At 40.0% G+C, this 26,976-nt stretch overlaps 1 protein-coding gene across 5 annotated transcripts in view; it reads right to left on the reverse strand.

The window, feature by feature from the left end:
* SPATS2L (spermatogenesis associated, serine-rich 2-like) overlaps window positions 1-26,976 on the reverse strand; it is a 172,750-nt gene that overhangs the window by 93,837 nt on the left and 51,937 nt on the right. The window contains exon 1 of one of the 5 annotated variants that reach the window (XM_011949958.1): window positions 15,573-15,717. The exons of the other annotated variants lie outside the window; for them this stretch is intronic. Coding sequence (XP_011805348.1) covers window positions 15,573-15,667 — 95 coding nt within the window. The 5' untranslated portion in view covers window positions 15,668-15,717. Of the gene's footprint in view, window positions 1-15,572; window positions 15,718-26,976 lie in introns of those variants that run through there. 5 annotated transcript variants of the gene reach the window in all.

Raw genomic sequence — 26,976 nt, forward strand, 5'->3', positions numbered from 1 at the left:
ATAAAAAAGGATGAGTTCATGTCCTTTGTAGGGACATGGATGCAGCTGGAAACCATCACTCTCAGCAAACTATCACAAGAACAAAACCAAACACTGCATGTTCTCACTCATAGGTGGGAATTGAACAATGAGAACACTTGGACACAGGAAGGGGAACATCACACACTGGGGCCTGTTGTGGGGTGGGCAGAGCGGAGAGGGATAGCATTAGGAGATATACCTAATGTAAATGACGAGTTAATGGGTGCAGCACACCAACATGACACATGCATACATATGTAACAAACCTGCACATTGTGCACATGTACCCTAGAACTTAAAGTGTAATAAAAAAGAAAAAGAAAACAAAGAAGCAAACAAACAAACAAAAAAAGAAGTTATTTTGTGATATCTGAAGACTTCCTATTTCCTTTACGTATTTGGGTTTTTGTCCATAATAAAAACTACAGAATGAAAAAAAAAAAAAAGAAAGAAAGAAAGTAATGGCTAAGGCCACAAATACTTTTGCACCAACCTAATAGTTGGCAAATAACACTTGAATTTTATTTTCACTTATTCCTGCCCCTGAAAGTTACTCACTTGTAAATAAAGGATTCTTTTCTGATTATTTCTAATAGTGAACATGAATGATGTGTGAAGTACAAGAACAAATAATTAGATGCTTTTGTTTACAAGCCATGGATGGAAAGTGAAGCCTTTCGTTGGTCATTACAAGCCTGCAAGATGGTCTGTAATCATTATATTGGAAGATTTCCAGATGGCTGACTTTCTTATTCAAATGAAAGTTTTAGTATTATGTAAACATACACTGTATATATATGAATTTTTCACTGTGTGATAGTATATGAATGTGTATATGGGGGGGTGGGGGGGAGGAGAGAGAGAGGTATACCTAAGAACTATGAAGAACTGAATGGTGACAGCTGAATTTGGTGCCATTAAGAATGAATCTGTGAGCCACGATGCCTTTCAATAGACCAGATCAGCTGATTCTTCTGGACACATCTAATTTTGCCATTATAGATATGTGAAATTTAATAGAAGCTTTTGCTTTGTTTTGCATTTGGGCTTTGATGTCTAGGGTTTGGATATGCAGCATTTTCTAAAGCTGAAATGTTATAATCCGCAGGGGAATCAGGGAGCAATTCCATTGAAGACAGAAAATTCATGAGATCTGAAGACATGGTGACAATGGATGGTAAGCTATATTCATAAGAAAACATACACGCACACACACTCACAACCTCCTTGGCAATTCTTTTTCTCTTTGACCTCAAAGTCTAACTCAAGGAAGACTCTTCTTTGAGACTGATGTTAGTAAGATTAATTACAATTTTATTCAAATCATAATTTTATTTTTTTGTGGAAGGAAAATGCTGGCCGTGAGCGTAGAATGGGGCTATTTTAAGTTTTTCAGATGGGAAGATAAGATAAAAATAATTATAGGGACCCATTCCTTGTCCATTTTACTCTCAATTATTTTTCCCATGTGGAAGGCTGCTTCTACAGGCTCTACCTTCCAGGTGGGTTCCAATACCCTCTCCACATCACAGTAAAATAAAATCTTACTGTTTCTAATATCACAGCTTTCTGCCAGCTGGTGCATAACAAGAGGCAATGGGAAACTAGTTAAAAGGTTTTAATCTAAACAGACCATAAATTTGGTTTGCCTTAAAGAATTATAAGTTTAAGTGACCAGATAGTCAAGTTGGGTTCTACTGCTAAGGACAAACACTAGGGAAACTGTGGGACAGGCAAGGTTATTCTCAGTGTGTCCTGAAGGTCCTTGTTGAGTGTCTGCACCCTCCCATTGGCACTAGTCCCTCCAGAATGTCCGGAAGCCCACCTTGTCCCTGCATAACATCATGTGCTCATTACCTTTACTGAGCTGATCCTCCCTGCTATGAAAATGAAACTGGGCTGTATCCCTATTTTGAGATTCTCTTTTCTGCTATGAACTCTATCTGCCCAGTCAGCTCAATTTCATCCGAATCTTAATTGTTTAAAGTAGTCAAGGAACTTTTCAATATATTTTCACCTCATTTCACATGACAGGCCCAGAGTTTAGCAACGTGAAGCCTCAGTCCTCCAAGGTGCAGACATGTAGGTAAGCCCAAGAAGCCTCTAATGCTGTGATTTTTAGGACCTACAGTGAGTAACAGGTGTCTGGGGACAACAGACCTTCTCCCTAACATCTTGGTCATCATGCTTGGTAGTGTATCACTGCCAAACATGACCGAATACTCACACCTTAACATGCATCGACCACGAGAGCTTTTAAATCTATAAGAAAGGTACAGGGATCTTTGACTTCTTGAGAAGAACCTGGTTTCTCCTCGTTATTATCATTTGAAATTGTTATTGGAACAGACCAATTACTGAGGGCTATTCAAGTCCATGGATACCTGTTTTGTACATACCAATGAATCAACACAAAATTAAGATACTCAGAAATAAAAGTCCTGATGTTGGTGCAACATTTCAACAACTTAGACATTTTTTAAAACTTTTTTCCCTAAAATTGCAATTTAGATTTCAGGAATACCATTACAAACATATATAGATACAATCATCTAATTTTCATGTATGTCTTAAAGAAAAATAGGGATCAAGGAAATTGTTAAAACTTATTAGGGAAACATATTAGTCATAAAGAAAAGATTTTCACCATTTTAATACATCATCTGTATATACTTTTCTAGGATAAAATTTATGAACCACAAATACGGTTACCACCAATCACTTCAAACACAAAAGTATATTGAACTGATCACTAAGCAAAAATCTTACACAACATGCATTAACAGTAGCCAGAAAATCTATCAGCTTAGAACAAAGATAAACATTTTTTTATGAAAAGTAAACCCAAATAATAGAAATTCTGGTAAATATGTTTGTCTCAGTATTTCCAACTGATACAATTCAACAAAGTTTAATATGTATGACAGTCTGTAAAGCTTTAAAAATACATATTTATGTTTCTAATGCAATCACATAAAACATGCAAAGTTCTATCAATGTACTGAGCTATCAAATTGCTTTCTGACTTGCTTGTCTCCTTTCTCCCTCCTGTTTGATTGTATAGGCAGTAATAAAGTTTCACTTTTGTTTCTCTGAAACCCATTAATGCTCTTAGGTTTACTTTCCTGTTCTCGGGTATTACATCACTTTCCTTGAACTAGATTTAAGAAACCATAGGAAATACATAAGAAAACATTTTAAGCAATGATTTTAACAAAATTTTCAAGGTTATTAACGCAAAATTTCCCATGATTTATAAAAACATAAAAATCATACTGCATATTTGGGGCCGTTAATAGGGTATTTCATAAATTATCATAATGTAAGCTGGAGTGGGTAAATGCCAAATGTCATGACATATGGCTTAGAGAGGGAAAATGACCAAGTTGATAGAGATTGGATTGAGTTGTGTTTCCGACTAATCAAAAGACTTAACCAGGGAGCTCTGAAAAAGTGAGATTTCTGGGCCCCAAGGTCAGTTGGTGTGGGGAAGTTGTGATGAAAAACAGCAACTCCCAGGTCATTTTCATGCAAAGCCAGATTTGAATGTGACTAGTCTAAAGTGAAATGTGTTGGAAGGGTTTAATAGAGGCCGAATTTCAAAGACTGAGTACTAAAAAAGGAATATAAGCTGTCTCATTAATACTTTTTATATTGATTATATGTTGAAATGGTGGTATTTGATAGATTGGATTAAATAAAATACAATATCAAAATTAATTTCATCCACTTCTTTTCACTTTTTCAATGTGACTGCTAGAAAATGTACGACTGCATGTGTGGCTTACGTTATATTTCTATCGGAAAGTACTGTCCCAGAGCAGAGGTTCTTAAAGTGTGGTTCCCAGATGAGTAGCATCAGCATCATCTGGGAACTTGTTAAAGATGCAAATACTCTGCTCCTCACCAGACAGAAAGAGAAGCTCTGGAGGGCAGGGGCAGCACAGCAATCAGTGCTTAACAAGCCATGCACTAGCAAAACCGTGAGAACCACTAGTGTCTCCATCCTGGAACATAAAGAAAGAGCCTCTTCCTTAATCCCAAATATTACACACAAGAAACAGATTCTCATGGAAGCCTAGAGAGATAAGGAGAAGATGAGTTTCCTCCAAATTATGTTGTTAAGGAATAATCTTTTCACAAATACGTTATTAATAATAATTAGCACACTTCTGGAGAACTTACAACGTACCAGACACTCTGCTAAGTGCTTGACATACAATTTTTTTCATTTTACCATCACAACTCTACAAATAGAAATTAAGATTATCCCCATATTTGCCAGGCGCGGTGGCTCACGACTGTAATCCCAGCACTTTGGGAGGCCGAGGCGGGCGGATCACCTGAGGTCAGGAGTTCGAGACCTGCCTGGCCAACATGGTGAAACCCCCATCTCTACTTAAAAATACAAAAAATTAGCTGGGTGTGGTGGTACACACCTGTAGTCCCAGCTACTCAGGAGGCCGAGGCAGGAGAATTGCTTGAACCCAGGAGGTGAAGGTTGCAGTGAGCCAAGATCACGCCACTGCACTCCAGACTGGGGGACACGAGCGAGACTTCATCTCAAAAAAAAAAAAAAAAAAAAAGATTATCCCCATTTTTACATACGTGGAAACTGAAGCACCTTTAAAGAGATCTAGTAACTGCTCAAGGTCCCATAGTAAGTGGCAGGGCCAGGACTCAAACCTAAGGCAGTCCAACTCAGCAAGCCCATGGCCATTGGGCTAATAGCACCTCAAAACCATCATAAATAAGTCACAAGGCTTACTGTCTATGAAATACAGTAAGAACTCCGCCAGGGGAATAAAACCGTTCTCCGGGACCTGCCTTCTCAGGCCAGACAGGCCCACGATAATGCCTTGTGCATGTGCAGGACGCACAAACTGCAGCGCGAAACCACTCCACTCACACAGGAATGGGCATAAATTCACTTGTTTTAAAGAAATGGCTATTTTTGGCTGGGCACGATGGCTCACTCCTGTAATCCCAGCACTTTCGGAGGCTGAGGTGGGTGGATCACCTGAGGTCAGGAGTTCGAGACTAGCCTGACCAGTATGACAAAACCTCGTCTCTCCTAAAAATACAAAAATTAGCTGGGGGTGATGGTGTGTGCTTGTAGTCCCAGGTACCTGGGGGGTAAGGTGGGAGGGGGGGAGGGGCTGAGACAGGAGAATTGCTTGAACCTGGGAGGTGGGGCGGAAGTTGCAGTGAGCTGAGATTACATCACTGCACTCCAGGCTGGGCAACAGAGTGAGACTCCATTCCCCAAAACACAAAAATTAGCTGGGCATGATGGTGTGCACCTGTAGTCCCAGCTACTCGAGGGGCTGAGACAGGAGAATTGCTTGAACCTGGGAGGTGGGGCGGAAGTTGCAGTGAGCTGAGATTACATCACTGCACTCCAGGCTGGGCGACAGAGTGAGACTCCATTCGCCACAACACCCCCACCAGAAAAAGGCTGTTTTCCTGCAGCTTCCTACCTCAGGTGAAGTTGCAGTTAGTGGGCCCTCAGCCAACAAATTGTTTCTTGTGAGCTGTGATGCTGCCAGTGGCTCCGTGACATTCTGGGGTCTAAAGGTATAACTAATTGAATTACTAACTTAAATTATTAAGTTAGAGTTATTAAAGTGTCTGTGTACCTGACTTTGGTACAGCCTAGACAATGCTATTGAAAATCCTGCATCACTATGATCATGTAGATACTGAGACATTTTCTCACGGCTGCTCAGAGGGGAAGAATCAGCACTGATCTTGTGTGTAGGAAGTCAATTATGCCATGTGATTTGAGAAGCAGCAAAAATCTCTCAGGCAAAACAGCATCCAACGGTATCTCTGAGTATGAGCTTCTTAAGAGACACACACATTTCTGCTTAGTTGAAGGCACGTTATTACCTCTGGAAGAAGGTGCACTACCACAGATTAATTTATTTCATTCTCCTACTGCCATCAATTGGCCCTTAGCAGAGAGCAGTGCTCTGAGAGGATGGGAAACAGGACAGGTAAGTTTCAATAGGGAGAGCTGGAAGGACTTCACATCTGTCTATAAAGGGCACCATTCCTCCTGATGGGCCATGGCACGAGGGTCTCAGGTCTCCAGGTTGTAGTCTCTTTTGGCTCTTACATACTACAGGTCTGTACCGGCACTGGGAGTTGATGGAAACACTTACAAAGGTGTGGGCGCCGTCTCCAATGATGTATAGTAGTAGGCTATTTCTCTGTACAGGTCACTTTTAAACCAGAGACTAACCATCCAGTGCCCTAAGCACAATCAGGGGCACTTGCATGCCAGCTGAAGAGGGAAACAGTGTTCCTTCTACAAAACTGAGATTTGGTCTAAATTTAGTAGTAGGTATGTTTTCTGTCGCCTAACTGTTCAATTGACTAATTTCTCTTCCATTTTGTCCCCTCCTTCTTTTCCTTCCATCCTTTGCCACTCCTTATCTGGCATGGTAACAACTGAGGTCTCTTCTATTTCAAGTGTTTTTGCTCTTTGTTTCTGTGGTTTAATTTCCACAGTTTAATAAAAGTTCTTGTTTCTCAAAGGAAAGTCGCTTTAATTATTAGGACTGAGAAACATAAAAAATGAAACACAGTGGTGACCGAAATATGAATTTCATATGAAGATACTTAGATTGGTATTTTTTGTTTAATTTGGAGAAAAAAACTCAAGGTTGCATTTTCATTCAAAGACATTTCAATGTACTCAACCCACTGTTAGAACAACTTCACTGAAAAGCATTTTAAGGGCAAATGTCAGAAAAAATTTCACATTTAAAAGCTCTGGCTTGGCCTTTTTTGAAAAGCAGGGTTAGCCTTTGGTTTAGAAATGTCACTGCCTACTAAGTTCTTTGTGGGGGGAAGAAAGAAAATTGAATGTTTTATTTAAACAGGTCATTAACAGTCAATACTTATGTGAAAAGGCCTGCTTTCAGAGGCAGATAAAAGCTTCCAATCTCTTAGAATATCACTTGAGCAGATCTAGGGCAAGGTGTGCTGATGCAAGTTTGAGACCTTCATGGGAGAACATCTTCACTCAACAGCCCCGAGTGCTGAGTGCTCGTACGGCAGGCAGCGTCATCTGCGTGGCGCACACTGTTGTATATGCTGCATGTACACGGCAGAGAGGAACACAAAGCGCACTTTCTGGCAGTCCCAGCTTTGAATTTTCCATTTCAGTACTGGCAAATGCTTATGAATGAAGATTAACCATTTTTGCATAAAGTGCCAAACCACCTCCCCACAGCAGCAGAATGCAAATGGGCACAAAAGAGCAAAGGACAGCTAAAATAAATGCGGCAGATCTAAGGCAGTGCAAGCACAGGGGGAGGAGGACGCATGGCAGGCTTTATTAGCATTCACCTACGGCATGGTTTTTCTATTTAATTTGAAATTATTTCATTTCATAGGTCTCTGCTCACTTGAGAATATAAATAAATGGCTTTTTCTAAAAGTGACCCAACGCTGGCTCCTATAAGGATCTGCTTCTGATTGCTGGGCTTTAAAGCAAACATGTGTTTCCATAGAGATGTGGGCGACCCGGACCTGGTGCAAGTACCCACTTGTATCAGCAACTCAATTATACTCGGTTCTTTTAAGATGCGATGATGTAAGCTCAAGTCTTTAAAATATGCCCATCCTCAGAGATGTCTCAGGAAAGGTGAAGTGGCCAACGTTATGTGAAGCAGAAAAGAGGTTCAGCAGAATAAATGCCACCCTCTTCAAGCACACTGTAATTGGTTCTCTCCCTGCAGAGCACACTGCTTTGCTCCCCCATCCCCCCAACCGCCCGCTGGCAAATCCCAAATTCCAGAGGGGTTTGGACAAAAGATCAAACATAGTTCTTTATACTCCAGAGCCCCAAGTACTTTACCACAAACTCCCCAATGTTGAAAAAGAAATATCATGTGTTCCCTTTCTTCCTTTCCTTCCCCCATCTCTTCAGCCATGGGCAATTCCTACAGAAAGGGCAATGTTTTTTCTTATAATTTGACAAACATTCATTAAACACCGACAATGCGCCAGGGTCTGTGGGGAATGCTGGCAGTGGTTAAAGTTACACTTACGGAACTCTTACCGTATACCCAGCACTGCTCTAAGCACGTTCCATGTATTAACTCCTTTTATTCTCAGAATCACCCTAAGCAGTGTATACTTCTATTTTCATTATCACCATTTTATAGAAAAATAAACGTGAGCACAGAGAGGTAAGCTACTCACTAAGTCACAGAGTTATTCAGTACCTGGTTGAGCTAAGATTTGAACTTACATCTCCTGGCTCCAGAGCTCTTGGCCCCAAAGGAGCTTACAGATCAATGATGAAGACAGATATGTACACAAAAACACAGGAGAATGCCAGGCAAGGAAGTGGCGAAGGAAATGACATTGAGAACTAAAAGAATTAGAGTTGGAATTCAGCTGGCTCAAGGTTCTGGGCACAGCAACACTGGGGCTGTAGTCTGTCCAGCTCAAAAGTCCCATCCCAGAGAGTTGGGTGCAAAAGCATTCGAGGCACGCTTGCCGTTAGTGGGATTGGGGATGGGGCTGTACGCTTTTTAAACTTTTAATGGCATCTTTACAAGGACAACACTGCATATTCATGTCCAAAGAAAACATGGATTATGGTTCTGCAATATAACTCCGGACCGGCAAAGAGAACCCCTAACTAAACCTGGCAAACAAAAGCTCTGTGTTTATAGTTATCTCTGGGAAGCTGGCTCGGTTGTCATGGAATAAAAATGCGGAAAAGGAACCCATCATCTCTTCACAGCACATTCTGGTTTCAAAAACCTCTGTTCCAACCAACTCACAGTATCCTAATTCACTGAGTCAGAACTCTCCTAGTAAACATTTAATAATTTTCTCTAAGTGGCAGAGAAAGTCAGGTTCTTCCTAGCTCCTTGAAATGTTACTGGCACTAGCTGAACAAAAACAGTATATGATGTACTACCTTAAACACACTGGCACTTGGTGGGAAAGAAGTCAGGGCTTAGATTTCCAGCTGGAAAGCGTCCCCAAGCAGCCAGCCCCCTTTCCCACCCCATTACTGCTCTTCTTACGGCCTCCCAGAAAATGTAACCTCAACTCACTTTTTAAGGTTTCCTTGTGCTCCAAATCAGGGCTCTCAGTCCAGTTTCCAGCGACTGGCTCTCTCAGGAGGCAGATAAGCTCTGTTCCCCCACTGGCCACCTTTATCAACTTGCTTTTACTGTGACCAGTAAGTCATCTCAGTAGTGACGAATGTGGAGGCAGAAACCAGGGTAGTAGCAGGATCTTGGGCGTGTCTGAGTAATCAGCAGTGGGCTGGTGGCCTTGGCCACCTGATCAACAGGAAGACTCACCTTCAGAAAGACTGCTTGTTTCTTTTTTGTGAAACTGCCCAGTGTTTTTGCCTTCAGGCTCCTGTTAGTGAATGCCAACTCTTCATCCTTCTTATCTTAGGGAAGGTATAGCTCTAAGACTGAACTTGCAACCTTTACACTGACTGCCCCTGAGGCTGAGGAGGTTTAGGCTGGGACTGTAGTCATCATTCCAAAGGTCAGTTTCTGGGCATGATTGTCTGCTAAGGGCTTCTTATCTTCCGGGAGACACCAGGACAGGCATATCAATCAATTAGTACACATTCTAGCACTGCACCCTGAAACCAGTTCCTGGTTCTACACCTAATTGAAAACATCTGTTAGCTAATTTTGCATTAAATGGAAAATGTACAAACCATGTCCAGGGGTATACATTTTATTAAGGGGCATGTGTTCACACAAGGAAGTGAAGTTCTTGCCTGATGTTTATTCAGTTTAACAGCAAAAAGCCAGGGTGAGAAGCATGTGGTAGAGCACATTTGGGGCAGAGCGGAGAAGGGTTTCTTACCTGTCAGACCTGCTCCATCTATACACACATTAATCCTATATATGTTACCTGTTCACTCGTTTGAGTTTTAGAAATCTAACACATATATTCTACATGTTCTTAGAAAGGCTCACTTCCCTCTTGGATCAGGCCCCACCATCAGAGCCCATCTAGCTGACCACACACAGGCAGTTGGCCTAGAAAGTTGCTACCACCAGCCCTGTGCCTCTGTCACCAAGCACAGGATCTTGGGCCCTTAAATATTCTCAAAGAGTAAACACAGTCTATTTTCTGCAATACAGATTATTCCTTATGTGCTTATGACCGAAAACAAGCAATTGCAATTCACCAAGATTGAATCCCAGCTCTGTCTCTTACTAGTTTTGGGATCTGGGCAAGTACCTTGATCTAGGCCGTGTTTCCTCATCAGTAGAGTGGGGATAATAATAGTAACTATGGCATAGGGCGGTAAGAAGGATGAAATGAGTTCATGTTTGTAAAGTGATTACAACAGTGCCTGGCACACAGCAAGTGCTATAAAAGTGCTATAAAATAATATAAATAGATTCCCTCATAGCTCATGTGGTGGCTTTCCCACTGTCCTCATTTTACAGGTGAGAATCTAAGGATTATGAGGTTACCAACATGCATCCAGCCAGTAACAGAGCCGGCCCTTGAAACCTGACCTTCTGACCACAAATTGTCCTGGTGTGGCTACACCCGTCCCTTTTCCAACTCACACTGTCACCTGATGGGAGAGGTGGGGTGACTCGAGAGAGGAGAGGGTGGCGGCCTGAGGCTAGAGGCCTGACTGCAGCCCTGTGAAGGGAATATGAACTCTTAGGGCTCTGTCTGTGTCCACAGGGTCATTTGTTTTCCATGCTTTTAAAATAGCTGCACTGGCAGAAGCAAATCCATTACTACAATATCACTTCCCCACAGAATGGATCGGAAACCCATGTCAGGTCACGGTTTCCTGCCTTGTAGCTATCAGATGTGCTCAGTGCTTTTGTGACCAAATTCACAGCTTAAGGTACTTGTCTTCAGAGGACAATAAACAGTCATAACATAGAAAGAGCAAAGTTCAAATAAAGCCTTGGAGCTAATATGGGAACGATCTAAAAATTACTAAACCTCTTTCCATACATGATTTCAAGTAATTGTATCAACATGAATAAAAGAAAGAATTTGTATGATTTTAATTCCCTTTAGTTTATTCTAATACAGTCACAGATAATAAAAACTCATTTTGATCATTTAGTATACACTCAAGATTCTAGGGGGTCATATTTACTATCTTAGTGAACTTTCAATTTCTAGCTGTAATACAAAATAGAAATTTGTCACCTGAAATATGCTGTAATGGGAAATTAATAAATACTTTTAAAGTGCTTCAAGTATACAAGACTTTAACAGATTTAATACATTACAAAAAAATTCCTTCCTTTTAAAAAGACTGTTTCTGACAAATTCTACTTTGCCTTTCTCTCTTCCAAAGTTCCAAATACAATGCCTTTGACAAGCTAAGTATTCAATGAAGACACATGGAAAGAAAGGAATAAATGTCCTCTCATTTTTATTCTTCTTGTCTTGCTTGCAATGAATTTTTAATAATTTTTTCTCCAGTTTTTAACCCTTCATACTAAGTTATCACTTTAAATGCCACCCTTTTAAAACCAGCATTGTCAGGCTGGGCAGTCACTCACACTTGTAATCCCAGCACTTTGGGAGGCTGAGGTGGGTGGATCCCTTGAGTTCAGGAGTTTGAGAGCAGCCTGGGCAACATGGTGAAACCCTATCTCTACTAAAAATACTAAAACTAGCCAGGCGTGGTTGCATGTGCCTGTAGTCCCAGCTACTAGGGAAGCTGAAGTGGGAGGATCACTTGAGCCCAGGAGGTCGAGGCTACACTGAGCTGTGATCATGCCACTGGCACTCCAGCCTGGGTGACACGGTGAGACCCTATCTCAAAAAACAAAAAACCCAGTATTATCCAATATTGTTTTAGCCATATCATTTCACACACTTTCCAATCCACTCTGCTCTTCCTCCCAGCATACCTCCAACCTTGCAATATCTTTTAGTCATTATCAGAGTCAAGGTCTAATCATGAGCACCCAAACCCTCTATATCTTCCTTATTGGGCCCCATGTATCCCCTTTAACCTGGTAACTTGCCCAGCATCTTTTACTGATTTTATTTCTTCTTAATGTAGAGGCTTATACCCAGGATAAAGTCACTAGACTATAGCTCTCTAGTTCCTCTCTATCAAAGTCAACACTTTTGTCCAAAAACGAAAGACTGAAATTCACCTTTTCTATGGAGTATGAAAAAAAAAATTCATTTTCACCCAATGCTAAACACATTTAACCATTAGCCTCACTCCTATATACCCATGTAACTCCAGCATAGATGGGGATTTTCATTGCTGTTGGCACCTACATGCACTTAACGGACCCTTCATAAACTATCTCATGGTCTGCCTTGGCCACACTTAGTTTGTAGCATAAAAGGCTGGAGAGCAGACACTCATCTGACCTTTGCACGGAGCTCTGGCCTGCCCTATGGCTCAACTCACACTGCGGGAAGTTCAGAAAGTACCAGATGCTTCCAATGGTGTACAAGCATTAGCAATACATAGTTTAATCTCTTCCAAATCATTTTCCTAAAGATTGAATGAATCAAAACTTTTAATACAGTGGCTCAAATAATGTACAGGCCTCTCAGCTAAATATAATACCACACATTATTTACCTCTGGAAGACTTTAGTAGTTATTCGATCTACCTAACAGCAATTTTGAGGTGTAAATGTATTAGGTTTTGATCACCTGTTTGGTGAAGTAGATCTGTCTCTCACAGCTTTGATTCCATTTATACCCATTCTTGGCTGATTTGTAGAGACAAATAATTAGGAATGTTTTATTTTACTAATGCTAACAATTTTATTATCTAACTGTGGAACATGTCCTTTGAGTGTGCTTCTCCTCTGGGCCAGACCCTACGTGTAGAGGGTGTCTGTGTGCGTGTGTCCCTATGAGAACTGAGACTCAATGCCCATTCTTGGTGGGGGTATATATTGTCATGCACGGGGGTATTAAAACCAAGAGAAATAAGAATATTTAACAAAATAGTAAACAAATCATTCTGAAATGATTATAACCATGTACATAAAGTGGCTTCTGGAGGAATGAGATGGCTTTAGTTTAGGTAAGCTTAATCAAAGAGGGCTTCAGAGAGGGAGTGCTCTTTTGCACTACTTTGAGGCAATACTGGCAATGATGGGAATGGCACTGCAGGTATGAGGAAGAGCGAAAGTGAAACTTCGCTTGCAGAAACAGTGACTAATGTGTCAAGTCAGAAAGAAAACCTACTTGCTTAGTACACATAAGTCAATTAATAAATATTTACTGGGAGTCCACGATTTATCTCTGCTAGATGCAATGTGTTTAGTTAACTATGATGCAGTATAATTTTAAGATTGGCTCCTGCAGGGAGATAAGATTAGCAGGCAGTAAGCAATGAGATGACATTAGAAGGCAGTATTTGGAGGAGGTGTCTATGTGGTATGGTTTACATTTGTTCTGTTCGTAATGCAGCTAGAGGTAATATCCTTGCTTCATTATTCTTTTAGTAAATGGGAAAGTTCCTTCTCATCCTATCCCAGCCCAATTCTCTCTCCCACCCCACTGTCATTTTTGGTTACATGGTTCTTAATCTAGACCTTATGCATTTTCTCTGTTATTCTTGAAATGCTGAATTGAAAGCAGGATCTTTTAAAATAACTTCCAATTGGTGCGAGCTGACTTTCTGTACTTTTAGTTTTGTAAAAATACATGCTTTAATCTGACAAATATTAAAGGGCTCCAAAACAAATAAAACTATATAGGTGAGTTATACTTACCTCTAGGAAAGTAACTCAAACTGTATTTAAGATTCCATATGGTTTTATTTTTACCTGATTTTACATCCTGTGAGATGAGTAACACCAAATATTATATAACTTACCAAACTCAGTCTGGAAAAAGAGATAACCCGACACTGAAAAGACACTCTTGTTTGTTTTACCAAATGTTCTCTTAAAAATGTGAGAAGGTAGTAGAAAGGGAAAATGTTGTCAAAACTTAATCTACATTGGTATCTATTTCTGAATGGCTACCAGCCAGTCTTTAAGTCTTGGTTTCATTTTTCGTTCCAAGCTTTCGAATGATACTTGACTAGACAGAATGAGACCACTCTAGATGTCTCATAGAGAACATAGGGTTAGGATTGAGGAAAGACTCTAATGGTCACAGTATTAGTCAGTTTCAGTATTAGTCAGTTTTCTTCTTCTTTTCTTCTTCTTCTTCTTCTTCTTCTTCTCCTTCTCCTTCTTCTTCTTCTTCTTCTTTCTTCTTCTTCTTCTTCTTTTCTTCTTCTTCTTCTTCTTTTCTTCTTCTTCTTCTCTTCTTCTTCTCCTTCTCCTTCTCCTTCTCCTTCTTCTCTTCTTCTCCTCCTTCTCCTTCTCCTTCTCCTCCTTCTCCTTCTCCTCCTTCTCCTTCTCCTCCTTCTCCTTCTCCTTCTTCTCCTTCTCCTCCTTCTCCTTCTCCTCCTTCTCCTTCTCCTCCTTCTCCTCCTTCTCCTCCTTCTCCTCCTCCTCCTCCTCCTCCTTCTTCTTCCTCTTCCTCTTCTTCTTCTTCTTCTTTTTTTGGCAGTCAAATTTAGCACAGGGGGATTAAACGCCAACTTTAGTGACACTAATGTTAATAAGTTCTGATAACCCACTACCATCAGACCAACCTAGTCAGTTTTTGAAGAATCCTAAAGCCATGCTGTATGGTGGGGAAAAATTAATTTAGCTTACGACAAAGCATTCTCCTTCAAGCCTCCGAATAATCAGTCTCTTGCTTTACAAAGACTTCTTGTGTCTGACAGCTCTGCCATGCCTTTAGCAATAGCTGTCATTTACTGACCACAGTCATTCATTCATTCAGTATTCATTTTAGCACTTAGTGGGTACCTGCTCTGAGCCAGGTACCATCCTAGGTGCTGGGGATACAACAGTGAACAAACCAAACAAAACCCTCTTTAGGCACCACACTGAATGATTCTATTTCACTGAGACCTCACAACGTACCTGCATGTAGGTATTATTATCTCCATTTTAGAGATGAGGGAACTAAGGCTTATATGTTAAGGCCCAGGTTCCAGAGCTAGTCAATAGCAAGGCTAAGACTGAAACCTCTCAAACTAACTCCCAAGCTGGTCCTCATTCCACTAGTCTGGTGCCATTGTTTTGGTTCAATACAAATAAAAGGAATACGTAGCTTAAAAATTATTTAGAGGGTTCATTCCAGTTGCAACATCTTAGTACTCACAAAAATTAGAATTGTAGATATAAAGCCAGCTTGGCAAAAATGCCAAAGGGGGAAGGAAAATTATCAATGGGAGGAACAACATTTTCTCAGTGCTTTAAATTTTGCTCTCCACTTCCCATTGAGGACAAATCACCATGGAATACCCTTTCCCGGGCCACCTGCCACATTCTTTCTCACCCATTCCTTAACTTACTATCTCCTTATGTTCCTTTCCCTTTATTCCTGTTACATTTGGTGTCATTAAAGGGCAGGTGAAGCTGTCCTGGAAGGTAGTGAGACTCCTGTCACAGAATCTGTTCAAGCATAAGCTGGCTGGCCACTGAATGAGAATGATGGAAAGGGAATTCACTTACAGTTCGGGAAGATGGGGCACCTCTGCCTTGTAACTCCAGAATTCCAAAGGGAGAAACAATGTTGTTTTTGCAGTCTCTTCCCCTGAGTTTACCATGAGGCATCTAGAGTGGTCTCATTCTGTCTTAGTTATGTGTTGTCTGAAAGCTTGAAGCAAAAATTGAAGCCAAGTCAAGTCCAGCTGATACCTACAAGGTACACTCTCAGAAGTCAATTATTTCCTTTGGGTTTTTATGCCTGGGAGTCTGAGATGTCATGCAAAGAGTCTTTCTTTCTGCAGGCAGGGCCAGAAATGCCTCAAATCTACGGCTTTGTTAGAAAATACGGTATGACTTACCATTCGAAGCAAAATCTAAAGAAGCTGTTGGACGACACAAACAAATACCTTCTAACGGATTTTTCATGTTTGGTTTGGTTTTTAACTCAACCCAACTTTCATGAGAAGCATCTCTTGGTCCTAATGTACCCACAATCTGCAAGCTGGTGAAGCTTCAACATTGAACTCAACATCCAGTAACTGTTTACTCTTCTGGAGTCCTGGGACTCTACGTATAAGGGAATTTATACATTCCTAAATTAATTTGTAGGTAAGACATTTTGTCTTGGCAGATCTTGAGAACTTTATTCTTGAGAGTGCACTTATTCCTCATTTGACAAAGTCTGGAGTCTTCATACGTACACCTGAGCTATAAGTTAATCCCCCAATCAACATCCTCATTAAATAGTCCTCCAGACCTTGCTCAAATATATTCTACAATGGGGATCCATGCCTCCTAAAAGAGCTTTTTCTGTACAAGTCTACTTGTGACTAAACCCTTGGCTAAGATGGAATCAACTGCCTTCCATGAATGTGCTAGCTTTGCCTTCAGACACTCCTTCAATCTGGTCACTCTTCCAAAACTCCCAGATTCATCTTACGTATGCTTTCCTCTATCCTAGTACACAATTGTTCATTGAATTGAAGGATGTCAATGTTGGAAAGAACTTTATATAATACATTCCTAAACAAATTTGTGGGTAAGACATTTTGTCTTGTCAGAACTTGAGAACTTTATTCTTCCCACCCTGAGACACATATATATACTCAGTGGTTTTATTCATTTTTTTAACGCAGCCTAAGATTGCATTTTCTTGACAATCACATCATGGTATACACTGATCATAATGAGTCTCAACCCTGTCTCTACTAAAAATACAAAAATTCGTCAGGCATGGTGGTGTACACCTGTAATCCTAGCTACCCGGAGGCTAAGGCAGGAAAACTGCCTGAATCTAGGAGACTCAGGCTGCAGTGAGCTGAGATCACACCACTCTACTCCAGCCTGGGTGACAGTGTGAGACTCCGTCTCAAAAAATAAATAAATAAAATGAATAAATAAATGTTCTTTTATATTATGAATTAATTTGAACATGCCCTTTGCAGCCATAACTATCTCTCTCTCTCTCTCTCTTGTTTTTTTTTTTTAGAACTATCAAATCTCTAATTCTAATCATTCAAACAGTTATGGACTGTTAGACTTGGAGTACGTGTGTGTGTGAGACAGAATGTGTACATTATCTTTGATAATTTGGAAACATAATCATGATTATATTATCACAATTTCATTGTTTATTCTTTCATTGTTTACATATGCACACATATTTTACATATGCATATGTAAAACTTACTGGTATCAGTTATGTGCCAAGTACTGTTTGAGGAGCTTTAGGAGTACCTAGAAAGAGCCCTAATTTGAATGTAGAGGTGGGCTTCCCATCTCTTCAGTTATCTTCTCTTTTAGAGCCTCAGGCTATAGAACCGTATCTTCTTCTTCTCTGAACTATCTGGGAGTTCCCCTGAAGTCTGTAATACATGTCTGCCATATCCACCATCTGCTCCTTAGTGCAAAAACTTAAACATTGTGGTCACAATCCTCCAAGTGCTGGCCTACAGCAGACACTCAATATGTATTTATCGAATAAATTGATAAAGGTTCCTTCTACTTTTATCTTATCAACCAATCTTTCCTTGGTTAAAATTAGGTCCAATATAGCAGTTTCCTTCATTTCCGTTACTTCCCTAGAGAGAAAATGGTAGTGAGGCAAATTAGTATCTGAGATCCCATTTTCATTTAAATATGAATAAGACTTCGAGCAGATGCCCAAATAGCTTAAGTCTCTCATCGCTCTTATTACATCGGTGTCATTTTTGTACATTATAGCAGAACTAAATCATACCAATGCCCAATATGACCAAATGGTCTAAGTTCATTTAGTCAACTAAACTATGTATTGTCCACCACATGTGAAGAACTGTCCTGGACACTGCATTTTTTTCTTCTTCCTTTTAACTTCACCAAGGATGCATCTTCTTTTGGGTTTTTGGATTCTCACACCTCTGCCTCCCTGAGAAGTTCAGGATTCCTGCTCCACGGAAACAACTTCTGTTTCTGCTCTGTTACAAATCCTGCCATTCATCAACCTTTTTTAAGGGCAGATTAGTTAAAGCCAGGTTTCTCCACTTTTTTTTTAACAAAAACTTTCTTAATTTCTTATAATGCTGTTTTAAATACCAAATTAAGTATAGTAATTTAAAAATCAGAACCATGAGACAAAATACTACATTGTTTATAAACTATAACTCTTACCACTAGCATACCAATTAGGAACCATTTATCTGAATCTGAAAATAAATAACATTCTTAAAGAATATAGCCAAATTTATAATGTGATTCAGTTGATCATCAACATGATCAGTAACTTTTAGGATTCGAACTTTCATTTACACACCCATTTACTCTATATGTAGCATAAAAATTGGAATTCACTTTCAATACTAGGATATGTAAATATGGGCATTCCTTTCCTAACTTCTTCAATCTACTTTTTATAAAGTAATTTAAGTAATCTATAATCAAATTCAAACACTGCACTCAAACCAACCACATAATTTATTTTCTATATGAAATAAAGATATACTCTTATTTTCTTGAAAAGTATAGATTTTCATCTGTACCAAGATTTTGAGTCATCAGATCCTTTTCATTGACTATGATTTCAGTACAGAATAACTTGTGTGCACAGAAACAACAAATCAATTTGTCTTTGCTGTTTTCCTGGTGTGTTGCTGAAAGACTGTGTTCTGTCCACACGAGGTCATGGCCCTGACCTGGAAGTGGATTTTGCTGAGTAAGCAGGTCAGAGATTATCATGATTGCAAAATAAGCAAGAAGGCATGAAAGTAATGAAGAAAGACAGAGTTGGGGGAAAAAACCAACTTAATGTTAATTAGCCTATAAGCTAAGCTAAACACAGTTTTTGCCCAAAGATAAAAGAAATTCTGTAGAGGGCAAGAAAATGTTTAATGAAATACAGACTAAAATTTATCTGTAGTTAGTTTACTTAGAATACTGATGCTTTATCCTCTCAGGTATATCTTTTCAATAACATTAAGACTTTGCAGTAAGGTTAAGAAGTAATTTCTGAAAAGCGTTTAGTCTGTTTTTGAGTCTTCAATTAGTGACAGTCACCAGCAAATGTTGAGCAAATTTTGGAAAAATTAATTGCACCTATAGAAAGTCTTAGTAAATTACTACTTTGGTTTATTACATACTATATATTAATAAAACATCTAAATGTGTTTAATTTACTAGCAAGAAGTACCTGAGACATGGTGAGATTTTTATTTCTATAGTAATAAGCTTTAGGAATGTAGAAAACAACATTTTATAATCTGTAAGCCTCCAATACAATCTTGCAGTGTGACATGGATTCCTCCATTAGTTAGGAGTTAGCTGAGCAGACATCACATGTGAGCTACTGCAATCATTTACAATTAATATTGCACATTTTTACTGCTGGCATGTTAGTTTGTATTTTCCTTTTATTTTCATATAAAATATTCACACAGTCATGGTATTATACCGATTACCAACCCAAGTCCATCAATAATCATCAATATTTGCAGACTTTTTTCTTATTTGATACTGCTGTTTTTACATACTAGTTTATTTAATTATATTCACTTGAAATTCTTACTTAGTATAACAAAAGATTTCATTAACTCTCTCTAGGTAAAAAACAAACGGATATAAGAATAAGAAAGCAGACATAAGCAGAATTTATTTTTTCAGGCTCAAAAGCCTTCTTTTCAGTGTGCCAATCAGTCTAAATGAAGAGGACATTCTATGATAAGTAAGCCCTTGGGATCAAGGACAGAAACATCAGCACAAAATAGGTATGAATCCGTTGACTGTTAATGTATGTAAGTGGATACGGTGAAATAATTAATCCCTGTTCAAGAAGTACAGGCAATCCTCCCAACTTGTACTTTGCAAGATATGATTGTTGATTTATGGTTCTGGGACAGCTAATGAGTTGCATTAGAATCCCAGTATGTTCATGTTTGAAAAGAACTCCCTAGCATCTCTACAAAATTTCCCTTTTTATAAATGAGGAAACTGAGGCTGTATGGACAGAAGGAACTTGATGAAAGTCACACTACTAGAAAGTAGCAAGGCCAGGACTTAAAACACAGGTCTTCCATTCTTATTCATTCAAGAAAATTTTATTGAGCATCTCCTATGTATATAGGCTTGTGCTGAGTCCCAGTTAGAAGAACAGTACATGAAGTACAATCCCTGGCCTCAAGGAACTTTGATTTTAGTGAGGGTTACCAGACAAGTGAACAGAAAACAATACAATACGAGTTATTCTAGGGGAAGCACAAAGTTTTATTAGACCACTTTGAGTTGGGGGTGGTATGAGGGCAAACAACAAAAATTAGGAGGGTCAAGGAAAGCTTCCAGGTGGATGTCAGGCTTAAGCTGGGCCCTGAAGTAGCTAGGTGAATGGGGCACAGTGAAGAAGAAAGAAAAAGGAAGAACATGATCTTAGAAAAAAAGAAATACCCTAAGAATAAGGCCATAATGTTTCTGGCAAATCCATTATCCATATTAACACTTGGTTAGTCTGAGTATATCACAGTAGAGTCTGATCATCTCTGAGTTCACAGACAGAGTCCAATGTACAGACTTTGAAGACTGAAAACCAGGCTTTGAAACATGGCCTCAACTGAGAAGTCCTGTATAAGCAACCAGCCAGTGGCAGCCCCACAGTGGTCATATTGCTGTCCCAGCCAAGCGGGTACAGCTGTCACCCTCCTTGAGCCCCATGGTCTTTGGCTGTAAACAGGCGCAATTGCCGTCTATTTGTCTATTTCATAGTGATGTTGTGATGATGCTCCCCTTTCTCAGCAGGAAACAGAAGTAATAATATGTATTTCACAGTGATTTTGTGTGCATTAAAAGATAACATAAGTAAACCCACATAATATTAGCACTTGGGTAGTAGGAATACAATTCTGTTGTTTCTTGTCCTGTGATAATGCAAAAACAGTTCTCTGGGAATCTGACTGACCCAGCAAAGACAGAGGAAAACCTGTGGCCTTCACTTTATTCACTTACACCAAGATCTACCCAACTGACTTAACTGACCTGAAGGACGTCAATGAATGTCAGATTGTGAAGATTCTCCTTTTTAGAGAGACTTTCTTAATCATTAAAACAAAACAAAAATAAGAAAACAATACACGGAGTTTATTCTTCCAGCCCAGTCGTCCCTGAACTGTAATGCCTCACTCTAGAATGCCCACCCCACCTGGGACTGCCCTGCACTCACCGGGATGACTGGCAACTGCTTCTCTGCTCCCTGCTGGGAGCTTCCCTCCCCTACCTCTCCACAGACCCCAATAAGCCTTCAGACATTCCTGCAGTCCAGGCAGAAAGGAGAAAGAAAATACAGGGAGAATTACTTTTGGGGAAGGACATACGAGTGGGTGGTACCTGGATGGCACCAGAATAAATTTCCCATAACTTGGCAACAAGTGAAATAAAAACATCTTCTGAGAGCTGATATATAAAAACAATGAATGATGAATCCTAGGAAAGACTTTAAAGTCCCCTTAAAGTGACCAGGCCAGTAAAAGACTTGACTGTTGCCACTGACATAAAGAAAGAAGTCCATTGGCAACCTAAATATGGGAACAGGGCACTCAGAAGGAAATCTTACCCATCTGAACGCTGGCAAGGCTGAGATACATCACTGTGTTCCCTATGCCAAGTACTTCTCACAAATTATTTTATTTAGCAATTACAACAAACCGGTGACATAGCTCATTCTATTCTTCTTAAAAACAGGAGAGGAAACAGTGTTTCCTAGTGCTGCTGTAACACATTAGCACACATTTAGTGGCTTAAGATAACACAAATTTATTACTTTACAGTTTTGTAAGTCAGAAGTATAACAAGGATCCTTTCTGGAAGCTCTAGGGGAGGATCTGTTTCCTTGCCCTTTCTAGATTCTAGAGGCCACCCACCTTCTTTAGCTCATGTCTCCTTCCCCCATCTTCAAAGCCTGCAGTGTCCCATCTCTCTGACCATTCTTCCACAGTAACATCTCCCTCTGACTCTGAGCTCAGTCATAATATCTGATTTTTTTTCACTTTCCAAGAACAATTTTCACACCCTTGAGGGCAATATTGCCCCTGCTGAGAATTCATGATTTATTCAAACAGGAATATTAATACTGAAGTGAGTGCCTGTTGCGGATCTTCCACCACAACCTCCCCAATTTTCCTTCCTCTGGTATGTGCCAGCCATGCAGTTGGAGACTGATACAAGGCTTTAAACTTTGACCACAGAAATTGATGCAGAAAAGGTATACACTAAAGCACTCAGCCAATGAGACTTTTCATTATTTTGTTTTCTCTACAACAGACAGTAGAAATGCTAACATTTGTATATCAAACAAATGACCAGCTATGAAACATATTTTCAATGTAATTTTTAATATCCTCTGTACACTTAAATTAATCCAATTCTTAGGAAGAGCTATGTATTTATTTCTTGGTCCTAGTTAAAATAATGAATGTCCTTGATCTAATTCTGCCATGGTTTTTATTACTTTTCTCAATAACAAAAGCCAGAAACAAAATTTGATTTTGCTTCTAGCTGTTTAAATAGATAAAAATCAGCATGACTGTCAAAATCCAGGTTGGTCTCGTCAGGTTGAGAGGAAAACCAGGGTTACAACTGAAGAAGATGAATACGGACACTAACAGGAAAAAGTGCTTGGCTAGTCAAGTAAACAAATAAGAAACGCAAGTCCCCAGTAGAGTATGTACAGCACTGCACTATAATAAGCAAACTGTCTCTTTATGATTATTTTCCTAGAGAAGACATTGCTAAAGTAATGCAGATTTTATAACGAAGTGGTAGTAGTAGTACAATTACAAAAAAAACTTTAAACTTTCATTCATTAGCATTTTAAAAGTTTAATTTTCATCATTAAAGGCCTCAAATATACATTACTGCCCCTTTCAGAGACATGTAGCGATAACTGAGACTAATAGAAGGATCTGAATCAAGGGGCAATGGCAGTATGGCTTCTGTGGCCTAAAATCACAGTGATCATGCATGTGATCTTGGTTTTATACTGAACCTCTCTGGCCTGAAAACTGCATCTAGAAAATTGATTCAATTGTACAGTAGCAAAATATATTCTTGGAGGTTAAGCTTCAAATTATTTTCCAGCAGGAGGAGAAGTATATCTCATCATTGAACTGGAGGCCTGAGAGCCACAAAGTTGCAACACCAACCTTCTACCGCAGAGCGACATTTTCTCCTTCTTTATATCCTCAGGTATTTTTTACTTTGCTTGCTAGTCCCCTAGCTGAACTCGGGGTCAAAACACGCTGCTCAGGCTGGCACTATAAAGCCACAGGCAAAGCAAACTGTTGTCCCCCAAATCCATTACTTCCTTCCACCTGGGTGCACAGTCACCCATCTAAAGGTCATAATTTCCATCCTCCCTTGCAATTAAGTATCTTCATGTAGCTAAGTCCTGGCCAATGGAATGTGAATGGAAGTAATACGCAAAACTTCTGGGTTGTACCTTTAAAAGGAAGGGGTGCGCTTCCTACTTCCTTTTGTCCCCTTCTTGCCAGCTGAAGTGTGACAAGAACTTGAAATGGAAGCCATAAAGGAAGGACGACAGGACAACCTGCCAGGAAGACTGTGCAGCTCCCCCACCAGCCTGTATGCCTAGACTGTGAAATGAGGGAGAAACAGACTTTTGTGTTTCTAAGCCAGTGTTGTTTGCCTTTATCTCAGCAGCCAAATTGGTAACAAAACTAATATTTAATCCAGAAATTTCCTGCACTCCAGCATTCACAACTCTTCTTTTTTCAAGACAAGGTATGTCTCTGTTGTCCAGGCTGGAGTGCAGTGGCTCCATCACAGCTACTTGCAGCCTCAACTTCCCAGGCTCAAGCAATCCTCTTGCCTCAGTCTCCCGAGGAGCTGGCATTACAGGCATGTGCCACCATGCCTAGCTTTTTTTTTTTTTTTTTCATTTTTTGTAGAGACAAGGTCTGGTTATGTTGCTCAGGCTGGTCTTGAACTCCTGGGCTCAAAGATCTTCCTGACTTGGTCTCCCGAAGTGCTGGGATTACAGGCGTGAGCCACCACATCTGGCCCTGCATTCACACCTTTGGGTTAAGAAGGTTTCAATATCCTCAAGACTTATATATAAATGTCCTAATACCCTGAACAAATCATAATGGACAGGTAAAGAACTGATTCTGAATTAACATTACAGTTTTTCTTTTAAGCTGAATACTGGGGATAAATACACAGAAGCACACAGAAACCAGCAAATGATCCTTTTATTTAGTTCCCACAACTAAAGTGGGATGTGAAAAACTGAAGAGGATGTAGAAAAGTGCCTGCACAGAAACAGGTGCACGATGGCAAAGGATTGGCTTATTCAGTTGTAAATCTAGCGGTCAACTTAATATCCCTGTTTCAGACAAAGGATGGTAATGAACTGAGCCTTCCACAATGGAAAGAAACCCATTTTAAACTACAAGAAAAACTTAACGATTTGGAGAAACATATTCTGTTAGCCTGTAGTTAATCATTTTAGTTACTGAGGAAAGTTCTGAAATCTTTTTCCCTGCAGATATTTTTTTAATTGGATAGATTTTAATTATCTAGAATGTCATGTTAGAATTCTGCCCTAGGAGGCAAGAAGGAGGGAGTGAGGATGGAGATTATCTCAACAAGGTCCTTCATCCAGGGACCAGGGCTTCCAATCCTTCCTCCTTCCCCGAGTCCCTTTCCCTTCTTTCTCCTTTTTCTTCTCTCTTTCTCTCATGACACTAAGTTGGTTTGTGCTTACAAGAGAAGCAACAAGCTTTGTTTCTCCTTGCTTTGTTTCTCATGACCACACGCTTTGACCTATGTCCATTCTATAATGTGCCACAGATTGCAAAATTTAATGGTAGGAACAGTGTGAATGTGTATGTAGGTGTGTGTATCTGTGTAGGGATGTGGGTATGTGGGGCGGCGGAGTGGGGAATAGTGGGTGGAGCTAGAACAGGAGTTTCACAATGGATCCAGAAGCAATTCACAGACACACACACACAGCCCTGTTCTGCTCTGTTCTATCCTACCATTAGGAATCCAGATGAGGAACTCTAGTTTTGGGAGTGAGGGGGCAGTGTCATACAATGGCATCAAGCCTCAGGCCTCAGTACAGATCCATCTTCAAGGACACAATTCTACTCATCCCCTCAATAGGTCATGTACCATGCTAGTCCTTTTGGTAAAAAAAGAAAGAGTGCTTCCTTTCAGGTAGATACATTTGAAACAAAACAAGAGCTCATTACAAGGTGATGAAAGCCAAAATAACAGTACTTTATTTATTTGGAGCAAATCCCATATTGTGAGGACACTGCTGACCACCGGCCGGCCACCTGCTTCCCCTCCCCCAAGGAGGAGCGACTTATCTCATTGGTTCATTTGAAAGAATAAACCCACTCCCCACTCTGACAGGATCCTTCTGTTTGTCTGCAAAGAGGGTACCTTCCCACCTTCTCTTGGCCATGCAATAAGCTTTGGGCGCAGGCCCTGCCCCTGGTTGGGGAGGACAGAGGTAGAGAAAGGACATAACGTCCCACTCTGCCTGTACTGGGTCTCCTTACTGCAGGGGCAAAGTATTAGCAAACCATCCTGGCCCTGATCTAAAGCCACATTTTCCAGTGAGCTTTTATCAGAAAGAAAACTGACATTTTACTCTCCCCTTGCCTGACTGCTCTCTCTCTCAACATCACCTGGCACACTGTAGGAAACTAGTAAACAATTTTTGAAGGAGAGAATAAATGGACTTGGGTGGACCAGTTAGCTGACCTCCTAAAACCCCAGTGAAATTGTTCTGAACTTGAGGCTCTATGTATTTTTTATCACTCACCCCACAGTTATAGTGCTAGCACATGGACCATATATGTTATTTATTTATAAAGGTTAAACATGTGCCTCTCTATTAATATATAGCATACTTTATAGAAATACTCTAAAATAGAAATTTGAAAAGATACGGAAAAAATGTTAATATAAGCTCCAATATATTCTTACACCCCCCGAGGATTATTTTGAGCACTCCACTTTGGAGCCCACTGGTCTAGACTTTCAGTACTATAGAAGTTCAGAAGAGAAGGACTTAGAAGTCTAGAGTAGTCCAGACAGACTCAGTTGGACTGGAAAGGCCCTGGTTCACAGCCTTTCACTCCTTGTCACATGCTGTAAGATGACTTTCAATTTGGAGAAGATGCTCAATGTATATGTGTTGAAAACTGGAAGGAGAAGGTGAGGACTGGTAACAGTTGCTGAATGGGCAGGATTTACAGAGCTGGAAGAAAAATGGGAGGGGCATGCCAAGTGAGAGTTCTCTGGGAATACTTTATTCCAAGAACAGGCTTATTACAGAAGTGGGATAGAAGTTGGCTTTCATCACACTGACTTGAGCGCCAATGTATTGCAGAGTAACAGGAAATAATGTCAGTCATTGAAGACAGAGAAGAGTGAAAGTGATGGGTTACCTTGAACAATGAAGGTAGAGAAATCTTGATTTGATTTGCTGTAGAATAAAATATGGAACCATTCAACATTTTAAAAATACAAACATCATCATGATATCTATGTTTTGTGAAGATTACTCTGAGGTTAGGGTGCAAACTGAATGGAAAAAAATTGGATTTGGTTAGAGTAGCTCAGAAGAGTCTGGAGTGAGACTATTAGAATTTGATTAGAGTGATAAAAGTGGTAATAATGAAGAAAGTATGAAACTGAACATCAATTAGAAAGAATATGACCAAGTCTCAGTAAAATATGGAGGAAGAAAGAGAAAAAAACAAATACTCCTAGAAATGAGTCCACCATTTAAAAATTAAACAACCCTAATTGATTTCTTGAAGTTTTTGTTTCTTTTTGTTTTTGAGACGGAGTCTCGCTCTGTCACCCAGGCTGGAGTGCAGTGGCCGGATCTCAGCTCACTGCAAGCTCCGCCTCCCGGGTTCACGCCATTCTC

Source organism: Colobus angolensis, unplaced genomic scaffold, assembly GCF_000951035.1.
Source record: "Colobus angolensis palliatus isolate OR3802 unplaced genomic scaffold, Cang.pa_1.0 Scaffold30, whole genome shotgun sequence".
Taxonomy (NCBI): Eukaryota; Metazoa; Chordata; class Mammalia; order Primates; family Cercopithecidae; genus Colobus; species Colobus angolensis.